Source organism: Saccopteryx leptura, chromosome 8 (genome assembly GCF_036850995.1).
Source record: "Saccopteryx leptura isolate mSacLep1 chromosome 8, mSacLep1_pri_phased_curated, whole genome shotgun sequence".
In the NCBI taxonomy this organism is placed as follows: Eukaryota; Metazoa; Chordata; class Mammalia; order Chiroptera; family Emballonuridae; genus Saccopteryx; species Saccopteryx leptura.
In genome coordinates, this window is record NC_089510.1 from 66,647,209 (window position 1) to 66,664,423 (window position 17,215).

Genomic DNA, 17,215 nt, shown 5'->3' on the forward strand with positions numbered 1-17,215 from the left:
AAGGTGCCACAACAAGTTGATGCTTCTCATTTGTCTTTCCTCCTGTCTGTCTGTCCCTTTCTGTCACTCTCTCTCTTGCAAAATACTACTACTACTACTACTAATAATAATAATAATGTTTAAAATTAAAGAAACATATTTCCATGCTATATAAACTTTTCTGAATATAGAAAATAGTGGCAAACTACCTAATTCAAAATAGTGACAAACTACCTAACTCAAAAATAGAAGGAAACAGGAAAAGAGGAAGACCAAATATGAGATGGAATGATGCCATAAAAGAAGTCATAGAAATGAGTCTACAGACTCTCAGCAGAGCTGTTGAGGTCAGGACAGTGTGGTCATCACCCATTCACAGGGTCTCCAGGAGTCAGAGCTGACTTAACTGCATGTAACACACACCTGATTCATTCTAGAAAACTATAATCTGGATACCAAAACCTGGAAAACTAGAATGCACATACCTATAAGACTATCAAATCACTTTCACTTTTAAATATAGGCATAGAATTCTTAAATAAATTAGAAATAAAATCCAAATACATATTTAAAGAATAATTAATACTAAATTTAAGAATCCAGAGTTGTCCAAACAATTGGACAATTATGAAAGTTGTCCAAACAATGTAACATTAAATTAGAAATACATAACATATTAGTTCAATACATATTTAAAGCATTTGCTAAATTCTAACACCAATTTCTTCTCTTTATTTCTTTAAAAAAATTTTATTGAATTTATTGGGGTGGCATTGGTTAATAAAATTACATAGCTTTCAAGTGTACAATTCTATAATACACCATCCGCATATTATATTGTGTGTTCATCGTTTCCTTCTGTCACCATTCATCACCCCTTTACCCTCTTGTACCTGCCCCCAACCTCCTTTCCCTCTGGTAATCACTATACCAGAGGTGACTGTCAGTGTCTATGAGTTTTTATTTTTGGGGGTTTTTTTGCTTAATTTTTTCATATTTTTACCTAGCACCTCATTCTTCCTCCCCTCTGACAGATGTCAGTCTATTCTTTATTTTTTAATTATTTTTTTATTTCAGAGAGAAAGAGAGAGAAAAAGTAGGGGGAGGAAGCCCTGGCTGGTTAGCTCAGTTGGTTAGAGCATCATCTGGAAGCTCAAGGATTGCCAGTTTGATCCCCGGTAAGGGCACATACAGGAACAGATCAACATTCCTGTCTCTCTCTCTCTCTCTTTCTTTCTCTCTCTTCCTCCCTCCCTTCCTGTTTCCCTGAAATCAATAAAATATTTAAGTGGAGGGAGGCTCATGATGTGTTTATTAAAAATAAAGGAAGGGGAGGGAAGGTAAGAAAAAAGCAGAGACAAGTTTGAAGTAAGGGACTGTCCTGCATAGAGCTCAGGAGCACTGGAAGGATGTTGAACACATGAGAAGAAAGGGAGACAGGAAAGTGAGCAGACATGAACAGACGAACTTGACAGGTCATCATTTTATCTCAAGCCCTGCTTATTGCTACATGTACAGATTTTTTGATCGGGTAGGTAAGGCAGCTTGCCCAGTGACATGGTGAATGTGACTGTGAATTCATAAACATCATCTAAAATTTTAGTGACTATGTCTTCCTATATCGCTGAGTATTCCCTCACCTGTAAATATTGGGCACCAAATGCTAATAACTTTATAATTAGATTTTTGCCTACTTACCCCGTTGGGAAGGGATTTGCAGTCTGGAGTTAAGAATAGAAAATTCTTCTTGGAACAATTAGTTTGCTCAATTGAATAAGTAACTTCATAGTTCCATCCAGCCACCACCTGAAACAATTTTGAATTAAATAGTTAAAGGGCAATTTAATCATTATTCACAGTGTTATGAGGAGCTTAGAATACTGCTGGCATATCACAAGTACTCAAAAATATAAATGACTAGGCAAAAATCATGACTGAATAAATATTGAGCACTTTATGACTCTCACACTCTTCAAAACACACACACACACACACACACACATTCCTATACAACTGAAAACAAAAAGCAATATATAGGTGGAGTTACTATATTTCCTTAAGTGAAACCTAGCACTATTTCCTCTGCCTGGCAGCAGAAAAATAACATCCTATTGCATTTTGTGAAATATCAATAATGTTCTTCTAGATGGTTAAAGAAAACTTTGGAGCTAGTATAGCCTTTACTGGGAGGTTCTCAGGCTCCTAGACTGTCAGACAATAAGTTTTCTTCTGCTTTATCTTGAGCTAGTTCAATCCTGATATCTGTATATAAGCATAATTGAGTTGAACATACATCTTGCATAAAGGCCAGTTGGAGGGTCAGTTAAAGGCAGGGAATGCTGGTGCTGGCCAGTTAGCTCTGTTAGAGCATCATCCCAAAACATCAAGGTACCGAGGTTGTGGGTTCAAAGCCGGTTGGGGCACATATGGAAAGCGACCAATGAGTGCACAACTAAGTGGAACTACACATGAATGCTTCTCTCTCTCTCTCTCCCTCTTCCTATTCCTCTCTGTCTCTCTCTAAAATCAATCAATCAAAAATTTGAAGAAATTTAAAAGCAAGACCAAAGTGAGTCCCTCATAATTAGCAATTAGCTACTAAAATACAAGGAACTCAGTAAAGACAGTGAACTGAGTCAAAGAAAAGACCAGATTTACAAGTATTTACTTTTTTTCCTGATGATATGAAAACTATAATTTAGAAGGTACTCTGAAAGCTGTGTCAACCTTTTGGGGTACCATTTAATATTTTGGAGCCATGTTAGACTCACAGTAGCTAGGTGATGATATAGATTTCTGAAAACCTTCAGACCAGAACTGTTGTAGACTGCAAGTGGCAAAAAGCCTTTGTAAATTCGAGGCTTAGCAAAAGGCTAAGTTCTCCCCCCTCCACCTCCATATTGGCTGTGATGCTGAGTATTTGCACCCACTTCACTTGCTTGCTTAAGTTGCTGGAACCAATTTACATGCCCTTCCTCTTACTCTTTGTTTGTTTAGATGTTAGTTGTTTTCGCTTATGCAAGGTGGCGGGATTCCTGTTCATGCCTTGGGAGAGTTCCTGTTTTAGCCTCAGCTGTGTAACTTTGTATCAAGGGCTTCCTCGATTTGCATATGGCTATACTGCCATCAGCATTGAAGAGGTCTCCCGATCCCATCCTTTTTTTCTTCCTTTTTTTTTTTTTTTGTATTTTTCTGAAGCTGGAAACGGGGAGGCAGACAGTCTCCTGCATGCGCCCGACCGGGATCCGCCCGACCGGGATCCACCCGGCAGGCCTACCAGGGGGCGATGCTCTGCCCATCCAGGGTGTCGCTCTGTTGCAACCAGAGCTACTCTAGCGCCTGGGGCAGAGGCCATGGAGCCATCCCCAGTGCCCCGGCCATCTTTTGCTCCAATGGAGCCTCGGCTGCGGGAGGGGAAGAGAGAGACAGAGAGGAAGGAGAGGGGGAGGGGTGGAGAAGCAGATGGGCGCCTCTCCTGTGTGCCTTGGCCGGGAATCGAACCCGGGACTTCCGCACGCCAGGCCAACGCTCTACCACTGAGCCAACCGGCCAGGGCCCCATCCTTTTTTTCTTAATGAGTCTGTTTTCTTAATTCCGCACCGTTCTCACTCAAGACCCAGAATTACAAACTGCGCTGGTCCGCGGCACAGGACTTTTTCATTTCACCATCTCTAAGAACATGTAATGCTGACGACCCATTCATTAAAACTGATCTCAGAGCAGGGGGTCTGATTAGCCACACTTCCCCCTTTTACATATTGCAGTATCCAAATCACTTTGACTAAAGAGAAAGCTCTTTGCCTCCTATGCTAGTCGGATGAGAACATAGAGAGCTCCCTCACCGCCAGTCGTGGAATCATGTTTTCTTTTGACCAATGGTTTATTTTAGGTAATGAAACCTGAGATGTAAAGATCTAACAAATTTTAACAATACCATGCAAAATAAAAACTTAAAGAACAAACCTGTTTATGGGCCCTTTTTACTTCTTTAAGAAGAAAGAGGTGGGAATGATCAGTGTGGTTGTTAAAGTGTTGAATGGCATGTTTCAGCACAGGCTCCAAGTCAGGGCTGGAAGTTGATATGGGATGCACGCAGCCAAGGCAGTTATACTGGGAGGTCACCACAGGGCCCTCGGCTTGACAAAGGAAGAGTAGGCGAAAGGGCAGCGTTAATAAGCAAAACCTACATTCAGATACATGGCCCTAAATAAGGAAGATATTTCGAAGGCCCCAGTAAACAAACTTTCTAATAAATTCTAGCACGTATTAGTCAGTCAGAAGGAAAAAACCTGTCATTGACTTAGGAACATCTTACATGCATGCTATTGTGCATAATTACTTTAAATTTATTTAAAAGTCATTGTAAATTATAGAATACATGAATTTGTCCTCATAAAAAAAGTAAAACATTATACATGTATTATTATTTGTTTTTCAGTGTTACTTAAAGCTCCTTGAAGCCTGGTTCAGGGTATAATATTTTTTGTATCAATTTAATTCAATAAATGTACACATTTTGCACCTGCTATAATAGGCCAAGTGCTGAGCTAGACCATGTGAGTATATGAATTTGTTAGTAATGGTCACGGCAGTGAAGGAGCTGGGCAAAGTCGAGTGGGAGAGACAGAACTGCAGACGGATATTCCAATATATAATAATTCGGCAAGAGCTTGGAATGGCAGGAGCCAGAGTGAGTTCAGGAAAGCGTTTCCTGAAAAGAGGCCTGTTCGCCTGAGAAGAGGTAAAAAGCAGGGTGAAAAGCAGTCAAGGTCAACTGGGCAACATGAGGTGAAGCCTGAGAAAGAACAAATGGCTCTCTAGAGCAGATGAGTCAGGGGCAGCCGTGTGGGGCGTGGTGTATACACATTTAAAATATATATATATACCGTACATTGGTGGAAATAAACTATTTTTAAATTACTTTTTTTTAATGTGTTGATTTTAGCGAGAGAGGAAGAGAGAAGAGGTGGGGAGAGAGAGAGGGAGAGAGGATGCGCCCTGACCGGGCATCAGACCGGCAACCTCTGTGCTTCAGGACAATGCTCCAACCGAGCTCCCCAGCCAGGGGCATACATTTTACCAGCGCTAAAAGCGGGAGGCAGGGAGTGATGATTGAGGTCTAAGCAATTGGTAGACAGAGTCCTCCGCTGTTGAGTGTGAATAGTACTCTGGAAGCCAGGGGTTACAGACTATTTCCCCAAGGGTCATGGGCTTCTTGGTGAACCTGATGAAAGCTATGGCATCCTCTCCAGGAAAATGCAGGTACTCACAACATTGTCCACATAATTTCAGGGTGTTCAATGACACAGTAAAGTGAATTAAGAGTGGTCGTCAGTAACCATGGGGTGCCACTGAAGGGGTTTCAATAAAATGATGTAAAATATTTTTGAGTTTGCTTTAAGCTACCAAGTAATGTTTGTAACAGTCCTAACCTGCTCGTCAGTAGAGGCTCACACTGTAGAGAAGGGAAAATCGTGAGCTTCCTAAGGCTCCTTTGTCCGGGGCTCTTGCTGTCTGAGTATGTAAGATCCAAACAGAATTAGGAGGCCCTCGGTTGTGAGCAGGTCAGCACAACTCCCCTTGCAACTGTTTCTTGGCTTTCATACCATAAGAATGTGTCTCAGAATAAGGATTTACTGGGTATTCATAGCTTTCTTCACTGTTCGCCTTGCAGAAGTTAGGTTGCTTCAGGGTAGTGGGCAGAGTTAAAAAAAACTGGAGGGGAATTACATGGGAAAGGTGAGAGAATTACTAATGGGAGAACAAAAGATTGATGCACCCCGTAGGAGAATGGGGGGAGGGAGAAGAGACTAGAGGCTGCTTTGCTGACCTGGGCGGCAGTTCTGATTGGGGTCAGAGAAGAGGTGGAGCAGCCTTTTGAGAGTAAGAGGAGTAGAGCATCGGCCTGGAGTGCGGGGGACCCGGGTTCGATTTCCAGCCAGGGCATATAGGAGAAGCGCCCATTTGCTTCTCCACCACCACCCCCTCCTTCCTCTCTGTCTCTCTCTTCCCCTCCCGCAGCCAAGGCTCCATTGGAGCAAAGATGGCCTGGGCGCTGGGGATGGCTCCTTGGCCTCTGCCCCAGGCGCTAGAGTGGCTCTGGTCCCGGCAGAGCGATGCCCGGGAGGGGCAGAGAATCGCCCCCTGGTGGGCAGAGCGTCGCCCCTGGTGGGCGTGCCGGGTGGATCCCGGTCAGGCGCATGTGGGAGTCTGTCTGTCTCTCCCCGTTTCCAGCTTCAGAAAAATACAAAAAAAAAAAAAAATGCAAATTCAGTTTTTCTGGGTGACAGAACGATTTTCCACCCTGCCCCAACATTTCTAGGGAGACTTTAAAACATTAAAATAAAGATTTTAAATTATGAATTCTGAGACATATTTGGCCAAAAGCAGTTTCAGATAAGAGATTGTGGGTTTAGAGAGTAAGAGACATGGACAAGAGTGTGGTGGTTAAGGGGGGCGGGGGGGGGGGAGGAAAGGAGGGAGAGGGGGAGGGGGAGGGGAGAGGCGCAAAGAAAACTAGATAGAAGGTGACGGAGGACAATCTGACTTTGGGTGATGGGTATGCAACAGAATTGAATGACAAGATAACCTGGACATGTTTTCTTTGAATATATGTACCCTGATTTATTGATGTCACCCCATTAAAATAGAAATTTATTAAAAAAAAGAGAGAGATTGTGGGTTTAGTAGTAATTGTGGACCTAGAAGGTGTGGTGAAGTTTTTTTCTTTCATAGGATGTAAGTGCTGTGTTCTGGACCATGGGAAATTTTGCTTATGGAGCTAGAGTTCTTAAACTGAATAATAAAAAGCTAGTCCAATTTTTTTTAATTATTTGTGATTTCTTTTCTGTTTTGGACTGTTTTTCTTTGCATGCCACTTCTTGTTTGAGCCAAAACTCAAGGGATATAGTTTTTGTGGGTTCCATAAGGATGACTAGAACAATTGCCCCTACACTGATGGTCAAGAGTGTGGCTCAAGATGCTGTTCTGGGGTCTCCTGTACTAAAACCATGTCTTGCAGAAGGCCAATTCTGGGTTGGCTTTGTGGTTGACATTACCTAGATGTGCCCATTCTCCTGCTCCCAGCTGCTCTGCTACCAGAGGGAAGGAGCTAACAGTGTTCATAGGTTGCTCTGTACTTACAAGGTCTACTATACCAACTCTGTTCATTGCTAGCTGTGAGATCTTGAGCAAGATACTTAACTGAGGTTGGCCTCAGTTTCTTCATCTGTAAAATTAGAATATTAACACTTGCTTCAAAGAATGGTAAGGATTCAAGAAGTTAATATATGTCAGGGGTCGGGAACCTTTTTGGCTGAGAGAGCCATGAACACCATATATTTTAAAATGTAACTCCGTGAGAGCCATACAATGACCCATGTACGTGACGCATTATCCAACAAAAATTTGGTGTAGTCCCAGAGGACAGCTGTGATTGGCTCCAGCCACCTGCAATCATGAACATGAGTGGTAGGAAATGAATGGATTATAATAAATGAGAATGTTTTATATTTTTAACATTATTTTTTTTAATTAAAGATTTGTCTGCGAGCCAGATGCAGCCATCAAAAGAGCCACATCTGGCTCGCAAGCCATAGGTCCCCAACCCCTGATACCTGTAAAGTGATTAAAACTGTGGCTGGCAGTAAGTGCTCAATAAATGGCAGCTATTATTGCTTTTATTCTGATTATCATTAGTACATTATTCTGATTGTACCTTCAGGCCTATCATCTAGTTTCAGTCTACAACAATCCTCTGCAGTGAGATCCCCTTGTATAGATAAGGATAAGGGAAACTGAAAAAGCGAAAAACTTTTGAAAGATTCCAGGCCAGCTCTGATCTCAAAGCCTGTGCTTTTCTCACTCTGGGATGCTGACTACAGCTGAAGGCAGGTGGCCTGTTTTGCAGTCTTTTCCCTGGGCCTTCGCTCATACCTAAAACAGCACTGCTCTCCAGGAAGAGTGCCGGGGTAGTGTGGAGGGGACGACTGGCCCCGCCTGGCCCCCACCTCAGGATTCTGTGCCACTCCAGCCACTACGGCTGCAAATGGCATGTCTACAGCCACCCAGCGCCCCCTGGGAAGGGGCTTTGTCTAGGTAAGGCTGCTGGCCTCACAGGGAAACGGTCCATTCCCCCCCAGGGCACATCAGCTACCTGGAGTAACTTGGCAGCTCTGGGAAGACAGGTAGAATTTCATGGTATCGCTCTTCCTCACAATGGCTGTGCATACTCCTGTGGCCTAAAAAGAAGGGAAGAAAACAGAGAGGACATTTATCTTAATCTTTCAGATGGAGGAGCACACACCTAGTACTGTTGCTAAATATGGCTTTCCTGTTATTTAAAACTTGGCAAAATGTTTTCTAACAGAGTTTTGAGACACAAGAATGAATGTTCTTTGGCCTGATCATTATTATTTACAATCCACTGATATTCCTGAGACGTCGGGAGGAGAGGCAGTATAAAACAGTGAGGTTTTAAAGTAGTTTTATGTTCGGAGCACCAGGAATACCTCTTTTTCACCAAGATGGACACAATGCCCTAGAGCTGGCTGCTAAACTCCCCTCTGGACTTGGAGTTCAACGTCAGTGTTCAACTGCACACAGGACGCTGGTGTTGGACACTGAAGGGGCAAGCCCGTGTAGTGGGGAGAGAGTGGCTTGCTTCCTGGAGGATACCGTCTGCGGTCTCCTTCAGTTAAGGCCAAACAACCAGCTGTGGTCTGGCATACATCTGTTAGGCATTTGGTTGAGATAGCCATTGTTATTAAAACAAGGTCCTTTGACTGTGTTTCCTTTCATCCTCCAACAAGCAAATGAGCTCAATTTGATTTCCTTTTACAAAGGAGCCCAAGGGTTCAAAGCAGTCAGCCAGCTGGAGGCAGAGCAGGATTCAAACTCAGGTCTATGCGAATAAAGCACCCATGGTCTTCCCTACCAGCCTTTGATCTTAGCCCAAATGTCCATCTGCTGACTCTCTGGGACCTGGCCAATAAGTCCTGATTGGTCGTAAGAGTGCCCTCCTCATCGGAGGGCTCTCTCCACATTTAATGACTGGCCTCTCCATGCCCTTTCTGTCAGTACAAGAACACAGACATCAAGCATTTGACTTTCCTACACATTTGAGGGCTTAGTGCGCCCCTCACAAACAGGCTCAGCAGCACCCAGCATCCCAGCACTAGTGGAATAATCTTGCAGTCGCGACAGAACAAACTGGAAGCTCCAGAACATCACACTTACGGCATGTTCAGCTTCCTTGTAGTCACAATCCTGCCAGGTTTTGTCACTTTGAGCAGGACAGTCACCCTCCTTGACTTCGTACACGACGGTATAAAATGTGCCCAGGTCATCCTGAAAAAACAGTAACCAAAGATATGTAGGATTCATTGAACTGAAGCAACAGCAAACCATTTTAGTGGGATCTGGTGCAATTTGAATATTTGATATTGATTTAATTCAACAAGAACAAAACATTTATAAAAATACTGGAAGTTAAAAATACTTAGAAAAATGTTCATAATGTAATTTATAAATATACATTCTTTAACTTATAAAGGTTAGTATCCATAGTATTAGCCTATTTTTGTAGAAACCAACTTATATGTAGATACATGATTTTAAAAGTCTGGAAAGTTATGCAGCAAAGGTGTTAAAGGTTAAGATGTTTGTCTCTCAGTGGTGAGTACATGGGTGTGTTTTATGCTCTTATTTAAACAAACATTCTTCAATTTGCCTAAGTATTTTTTTAAAACAAACATATATTACTTTTTTTTGTATTTTTCTGAAGTGAGAAGCAGGGAGGCAGAGAGACAGACTCCTGCATGCATACGACCAGGATCCACCAGGTATACTCACTGGGGGGGCGATACTCTGCCCGTCTGGGGTGTTGCTCCATTGTAACCGGAGCCATTCTAGCACCTGAGGTGAAGGCCATGGAGCCATCCTCAGCACCCAGGCCAACTTTGCTCCAATGGAGCCTTGACTGCAGGAAAGGAAGAAAGAGATAGAGAGAAAGGAGAGGGGGAAGGGTGGAGAAGCAGATGGGCGCCTCTCCTGTGTGCCCTGGCCGGGAATCAAACCCAGGACTTCTGCACACCAGGCTGATGCTCTACCACTGAGCCAACGGGCCAAGACCAGGGATTTTTTTTCTTTTATCAAAGTAAACAATCACAGAGACAGTGAAATTCATTTAAATTAACTATTGAAAGTCTATCTCTTTATTTTTTACTTTGGTTCTTTTTTTTTTTTAACTAAGTGAGAAGAGGAGTGGCAGAAAGTCCTACTCTTGCATGTGTCCCCACTGGGATCCTCCCACAAGCCCCCTAAGGAAGGGGATTATCTGCCCATCTGGGGCGTTGCTCCAACTTGAGCTCCTGAGGCTGAGGCCACAGAGCCATCCTCACTGAGGGTGCACCAACTTGCTGGAACCAGTAGAGCAGGGGTCAGGAAACTTTTTGGCTGAGACAGCCATGAACGCCACATATTTTAAAATGTAATTCCATGAGAGCCATACAACGACCTGTGTACGTTATGCATTATCCAATAAAAATTTGGTGTTGTCCCGGAGGACAGCTGCGATTGGCTCTAGCCACCCGCAACCATGAACATGAACAGTAGGAAATGAATGAATTGTAATACATGAGAATGTTTTATATTTTTAACGTTATTTTTTTTTATTAAAGATTTGTCTGCGAGCCAGATGCAGTCATCAAAAGAGGCACATCTGGCTCGTGAGCCATAGGTTCCCGACCCCTGAAGTAGAGCCATGGTTGTGGGAGAGGGGAAGAGAGAGAAAGAGTGGGAGGGGAAGAGAGGGGTAGAAAGAATCAGATAATCACCTCTCCTGTGTGCCCTGACCAAGATCGAACCTGGACATTCACATACTGTGCCAATGCTCTACCCCTGAGCCAAATAGCCAGGGCCCATAGTCACCATTCTTTATGTGCTTATCTGATTTGTTGGACTTTTCATTTCACGAATCTGTTTGTTGTTGGTTTTTAATTAGGGTAACGAGGGTTCCTAGGGGGGAAGAAACTGAACCGCTGTCACTGTCATTGTTACCAGTTAAGCTAATGCTGCCACTTCCGGCTATTTACAGGCCTCTCCATTTCAGAGTCACCTTTTTATGTTCTGCCCCACCTGATTCCTCCTCATTATCATCTGAATGCAGATCTTTCATTACAGACCTCAAAGGACCTGTTGCCTGTCTGGGACTGTGTGAAGCTGGAGCTGGAACTGGAGCTGGAACTGGCAGGACTGAGTTCTACAGACCTGGGCTCCAGTGGAGGGAAGGCGGCCCAGAGCGGCCCGGAGCCACCCCGGGAGAGACTTGTCCTGGGGCCCCAGGGAGAGGGCTGAAGGGACAGCTGCCAAGGCCCCCTCCGGAGAGTCCTTCCAGACTCCACCCATAGACGCCACCCCTTTCGGGTCTGAAAGTTTGTATTTCTTGGATTTGCACATCCTATCAGGATTTCAACCTGAGAGTATTAATCAGTGATAAAAGTATTCAAAACCAACCAGAACATTGCTGTTACCCCTTGATGCATTTAGCCATAGGGACTTCATGGCAGATATTTTGTCTAATGCAGTAGAACCATGTTAATCTCATTTCTGACTCCTCTTAGACACACCCCACTGCCATTCACTCACCTTAGCTTTATTGAGATATAATTGACAAATTGTATATATAAGATATACCATAAGGTGATTTGATATATATATATATATATATATACATTGTGAAATGGTTTCTACAAATATGCTAATTAACACATTATCACCTCACATAATTACCTGTTTTGTGTGTGTGGTAACACTTTTTAGCATTCAAATATACAATACAGTATTATTAGCTCCAATCAGCACGCTGTTCATTAGATCGTCAGGACCTCTTCATCTTGTAACTGAAAGTATATAGCCTTCCAGCACCTCCGTTTCCTCCACCCGCAGGCCCTGGCAGCCACCGTTCTACTTTCTGCTTCTATTGAGCTTGACTAGTTTAGATTCCACATATAACTGAGATTACACAGTATTTGTTAGATATAGTGCCTTAAGCATGCCCTCCCCATTTGACATCTGGAGGTCTTTATAGTTTAGTTTAGGGCCGTTCATCCAGTAAATTTTCTTGCTACAGCCTGAGTGAGTTTCTGGATTCTCCCACTCCACATAATCCCTTTTAAATGACTCCATCTACCTTTCTTTCATTTCCCGGCAGCACACCTTTCCTCAGATCACCCAGGAAGCCAACCTGGGTGGCCTAAGTGAGGACAAGGTGTACCCTGCCCAAGCCCCCAGCCCAGTGAGTGGGGTTGGTCTTTTCTAAGAGTTGTAAGCTTCTACCTTTCATAATTTGTTCTTTGGTGATTAGTGTGTGTGCGTGCGTGTGTGTGTGTGTCCCAGATTCTGAGTTACAGTACAAACCCCAAATGACCTCAAGGTTAAACACAGCTCACTCACCGTCTTGTTGACTTCAGTTATGCGATACAGAACAAACTGGTTGCCACTTGTGAGTCTACTGTTAAATCTCTTCAGTCCTATGTCCACAGCCTTAAATACATCCTCATCATTGCAGTCGATTTGTTGCGAGTAGAGCTCCTGGGTTAAACTTGGTAGCAGCCTGGAGCAAAGGAGAAGGATGGCAATTAACTTCATGATTAAACAGTCTCTTTCTGGGAGTTTCACCCAGAATTGGGAGCTAAGGTGGAGGCTGATGTTAACTCTCGTCAGCTTCTTATCTTCTCTCTCTCTTCTCTCTCTGCCTTAGCACTTCGGGGCCCTGCTTGGATTCCTGCTGCCGTCCACTATTTGCCTTATTATAAAAGGGCAAAGGGTCTGCTGGGTTATTCAAGCAGATCTCAGGTTGGTACATTGGGGTCGTTGACCTGCTTGTTTGCATTTGGGAAGCATGGGGGAGCACAGAGCACATTTCCAGGCAATTGCACAACATTGTGCAGCAAATCAAAGTAGTATCTAATAAAGGAGGAGAAAAAAAACACCAACAACTTGTTATTCCCTTCCCCAGATGACTTTCCCAAAGTCATTCATGAAAGTCACTACAGGTGATAATAATGCAACCACGTGCAGACACCTTTCAATAAAATTTCTTTGCACACCTGAGGAGCCCATCCATGCACAGAGACATAGTGAATACAGGGAATCCCACACCAGAACATTGGCACAGCTAAAAATAAGAAATGAGCATCCTATCTGATCTCTGGCCCAGCCAGCCTCTCTCCACTCACTTGGATTAGTTGTAGAAAGGGTAGAGGAGACAGGGGAGAAGCCTAAGGAGAGATGGGTTGAGTGAAGCCCGCTTACCCAGTCCTTGTTTCTTGTTTCTGGTTTGGTGGACATTATGGGAGTCTTTCATTCACCAAGCCTAGGTGATCTTTCTGATAAAGTTAGACTATTCAAAGAAGGGAGGTCTAAGGGTATGATAAGTGTGGGCTTGCCCTTCCTAAATATTTGCTTTCAATTCTTGTGTGTGTGTGTGTGTGTGTGTGTGTGTGTGTGTGTGTGTGTGTGTGTATGTTTGTGACAGAGACAGAGAGAGACAGACAGAGGAACAGATAGGGGCAGATAGACAGGAAGGGAGAGAGATGAGAAACATCAATTTTTTGTTGTGGCATCTTAGTTGTTTGTTGATTGTTTTCTCATATGTGCCTTGACCAGAGGGGCTACAGCAGATTGAGTAACCCCTTGCTCAAGCCAGCTACCTTTTGGGCTCAAGCCAACGACCATGGGGCATGTCTATGATCTCATGCTATAGCGAATAACCCTGTGCTCAAGGTGGATGAGCCCACACTCAATCCGACAATCTCGGGGTTTTGAACCTGGGTCCTCTGCATCCCAGTTCAGTGCTCTATCCACTGTGCCACTGTCTGGTCATGCTTGCTTTAAATTCTTACACTCTTTTTCCCCAAAATAATGTTTGAATTTTTTGTTGTTGTTGATATGGTCTCTAAGTTGGCAATTCAGTCTCCCTGAGAGCCCCTGGTAAAGAGGGGTCAATGGCGGCTGGATGATGGCTTTGTAGCTGAGTGGCAGGAACATGAGCTTGTCAGTAAGTCTAACCCTTGGCCCTGGCCAGTTGGCTCAATGAGAGAGCGTCAGCCTGGCGTGTGGAAGTCCCAGGTTTGATTCCTGGTCAGAGCACATAGGAAAAGTACCCATCTGCTTCTTCACCCCTTCCTCTCCACTTCTCTCTCTCTCTCTCTCTCTCTCTCTCTCTCTCCTTCTCCCTCTCCCTCCTGCAGCCATGGCTTGATTAGAGTGAGTTGGCCTTAGGCTCTGAGGATGGCTCCATGTCCTCTGACTCAGGTGCTAAAAAATGGCTCCAGTTGCAACGGAACAAGGGCCCCAGATGGGCAGAGCATCACCCCCTAGTGGCTTTCCCAGTGGATTGGTTGGGGTGCATGCAAGAGTCTGTCTCTGCCTCCCTTCTTCTCACTAAAGAAAATAGAAATAAAAATAAAATAAAATAAAATAAAATAAAAGTAAGTCTAATCTTGATTCCACTCCAGCTCTTCTACTTAATTGCTATGTGATCCTGAGGGAATTAGGGTCATATAGCCTTTCTGAGACTCAATTCCCTCATCTGGAAAAGTGAAAAATCTCAGTATCTTAATAAGGTTTCTTGAGTAAATGAGATAATATATGTTCAGGGTTATTAGTTTTTTTGTTTTTGTTTTTAACAGGGAGAGAGGGAGAAAGAAAGAGGAGGAGGAGCAGGAAGCATCAACTCTCATATGTGCCTTGACTGGGCAAGCCCAGGGTTTCAAACTGGTGACCTCAGCATTCTAGGTAGACACTTTATCCACTGCACCACCATGGGTCAGGGCTTTTTTTTTTAATTAAGTGAGAGCAAGGGAAGCAGAGAGACAGACCCCTGAGCGGGATCCACCTGGCAAGCCCCTTATGAGGTGATGCTCTGCCCATCTGGGGCCATTGCTCCATTGCTCTGCAACTGGGCTATTTTTAATGCCTGAGGCCAAGGCCACAGAGCCACCTTCAGCACTCAAGGCCAACTCGAGCCAGTTGAGCCATGACTGTGGGAGAGGGAGAGAGAGATAGAGAGCAAAAAAAGAAAGAGAGAAGAGGGGTGGAGAAGCAGGTGGTCACTTCTCCTGTGTGCCATCATTGGAATCAAACCTAAGACATTCACATGCTGGGCTGATGCTCTACCACTGAGCAAACCAGCCAGGGCTGTAATTAGTTCTTATAAATTATTCTAATATTAGGGTGGATTAGGGTGGGATGGTTAAGAATTCCTGACTTACTGAAGCAATTTCAGGTATGTGGTGATGTCAGAAGGTAGATTCTAGTGTGTGTGACAGGAAGGGAGTGTGTCAGAGAGGATGTAGGAAATAAAACTAAAGATGAAACAGACTTGGGTAAGTTCCTGTAATGGGAAAAAAGAGGGACCTGCTTAGATGGAGAAGCTGAAGTGGGGGAGTAAGGAGATGACTGATGTGCGTGGTCCAGGAAGAGTTGGGGAGGAGCACAAGGCTGATCATGGTGAGTGTTTCAAGTGAAGACTCAGAAACAGAACTTGACAGTGTATACAGGCAGTAAAATAAATGGGAAAGCATGTGACTTCGGAAGAGGCTGATCTTGGTTCTAATCCCAGTCCCACAATTTACCGACTATAACAAGCATTAAACATTTATATACTTTTTAGTTACCATGTAACAACAACAACAAAAATCTAGAAGAAGAGCAATAAACACTATATTGTCTAAAACCTCTAGCACAATGTAAGCTCCCTAGAATAGGGTTTGTTGCTTAATCCATTATTCACCTGCAGCAAGTGGGTTTGCATATTACGAATGCATTTCGTTGAAATGAATGAGAACATTCAATCCTATGTTTTCCAGGTTATATTTTCAGTAACACAAGCAATATTTGTGAAAGTACTTTATAAATTATAAAACACAACTCAAATGCTTCTGTGAGTTATTAAGCGATGTATTTTTTGGTCTCCCTGGACTTCACCTTTCTTTTTTTTTTTTTCATTTTTCTGAAGCTAGAAACAGGGAGAGACAGTCTGACAGACTCCCGCATGCGCCCGACCGGGATCCACCCGGCACGCCCACCAGGGGCGACGCTCTGCCCACCAGGGGGCGATGCTCTGCCCATCCTGGGGGTCGCCATGTTGCGACCAGAGCCACTCTAGCGCCTGAGGCAGAGGCCACAGAGCCATCCCCAGCGCCCGGGCCATTTTTGCTCCAATGGAGCCTTGGCTGCGGGAGGGGAAGAGAGAGACAGAGAGGAAAGCTCGGCGGAGGGGTGGAGAAGCAAATGGGTGCTTCTCCTGTGTGCCCTGGCCGGGAATCGAACCCGGGTCCTCCGCACGCTAGGCCGACGCTCTACCGCTGAGCCAACCGGCCAGGGCGATTTCACCTTTCTTTACTCCCTCTCCAAGCAGCCACCTCTGTGAGTCTGCAGAGCAGACATGCAGTGGGTGCCACCCTAGCTGCTGATGGCTGGTGGCTGTTCTGACTGGTTGTTGTAACTGCTATTTGGGCAGATACCACAATATTGATAAAACAAACTGGTGTTGTATCTGCTACTGGTCAGTGCTGATGTCATGTTGGTTACTAAATATATAGTTCACAAAAATCAAGGGATATTTTATCGCTTCATATTCATTTTGAAAATATCCTCTAATTTTTGTGAGCAATATTTTTTGGTATCATCCTGTGGCTCCAGGAAATGAAGTCTAGCTGTACTCTAGGAGGGAAAGGGAAAGATCGTGTTTTTTGTTTGTTTGTTTATGTTTTAGAGAAGAAAGGGGAGGTCCAAAGAGGTTTAATAACTTTCTTAGGATCTTATAGGCAATAAATTGTAAGACTGGGACTAGAACCCAGATTGTCCTTCTCCAAAGTTACATTCTGCCTGAATACACTGCCAAGTTCTATTTTCTTTCCAGTTTTACTAAGAAATAATTGACATACATTATTATGTAAGTTTGAGGTATACAGCAAGATGCTTTGGTTTAGGTATATTTTGAAATGATTACCACAATAGGGTTAGTTGACATTAATTGTCTCATATAAATACAATAAAAAGAAAAAAAGTTTCTCCTTGTAATGATAACTCTCAGGATCTACTCAACACTTTCTTGTATACCTTACAGTGGCGCTATAGTTACCATGATGTAAATTAGGTTCCTAGTCCTGACTTATCTTAAGGCTGGAAGTTTGTATCTTTTGACCACCTTCCCCCAACTCCTGTTTCC

At 43.8% G+C, this 17,215-nt stretch overlaps 1 protein-coding gene across 3 annotated transcripts in view; it reads right to left on the reverse strand.

Annotated features, from left to right (window-relative positions):
- KNG1 (kininogen 1) overlaps positions 1–12,810 on the reverse strand; it is a 28,393-nt gene extending 15,583 nt beyond the window's left edge. Inside the window, exons 1-5 of one of the 3 annotated variants that reach the window (XM_066347222.1) lie at positions 12,433–12,806; positions 9,217–9,327; positions 8,135–8,219; positions 3,943–4,115; positions 1,678–1,785 (exon numbers count right to left, since the gene is read on the reverse strand). In XM_066347222.1, coding sequence (XP_066203319.1) covers positions 1,678–1,785; positions 3,943–4,115; positions 8,135–8,219; positions 9,217–9,327; positions 12,433–12,627 — 672 coding nt within the window. In that variant the 5' untranslated portion in view covers positions 12,628–12,806. Of the gene's footprint in view, positions 1–1,677; positions 1,786–3,942; positions 4,116–8,134; positions 8,220–9,216; positions 9,328–12,432 lie in introns of all 3 variants that reach the window. The other 2 variants (XM_066347223.1, XM_066347221.1) reach the window with 2 other exon arrangements.
- Positions 12,811–17,215: the final 4,405 nt, after the last annotated feature.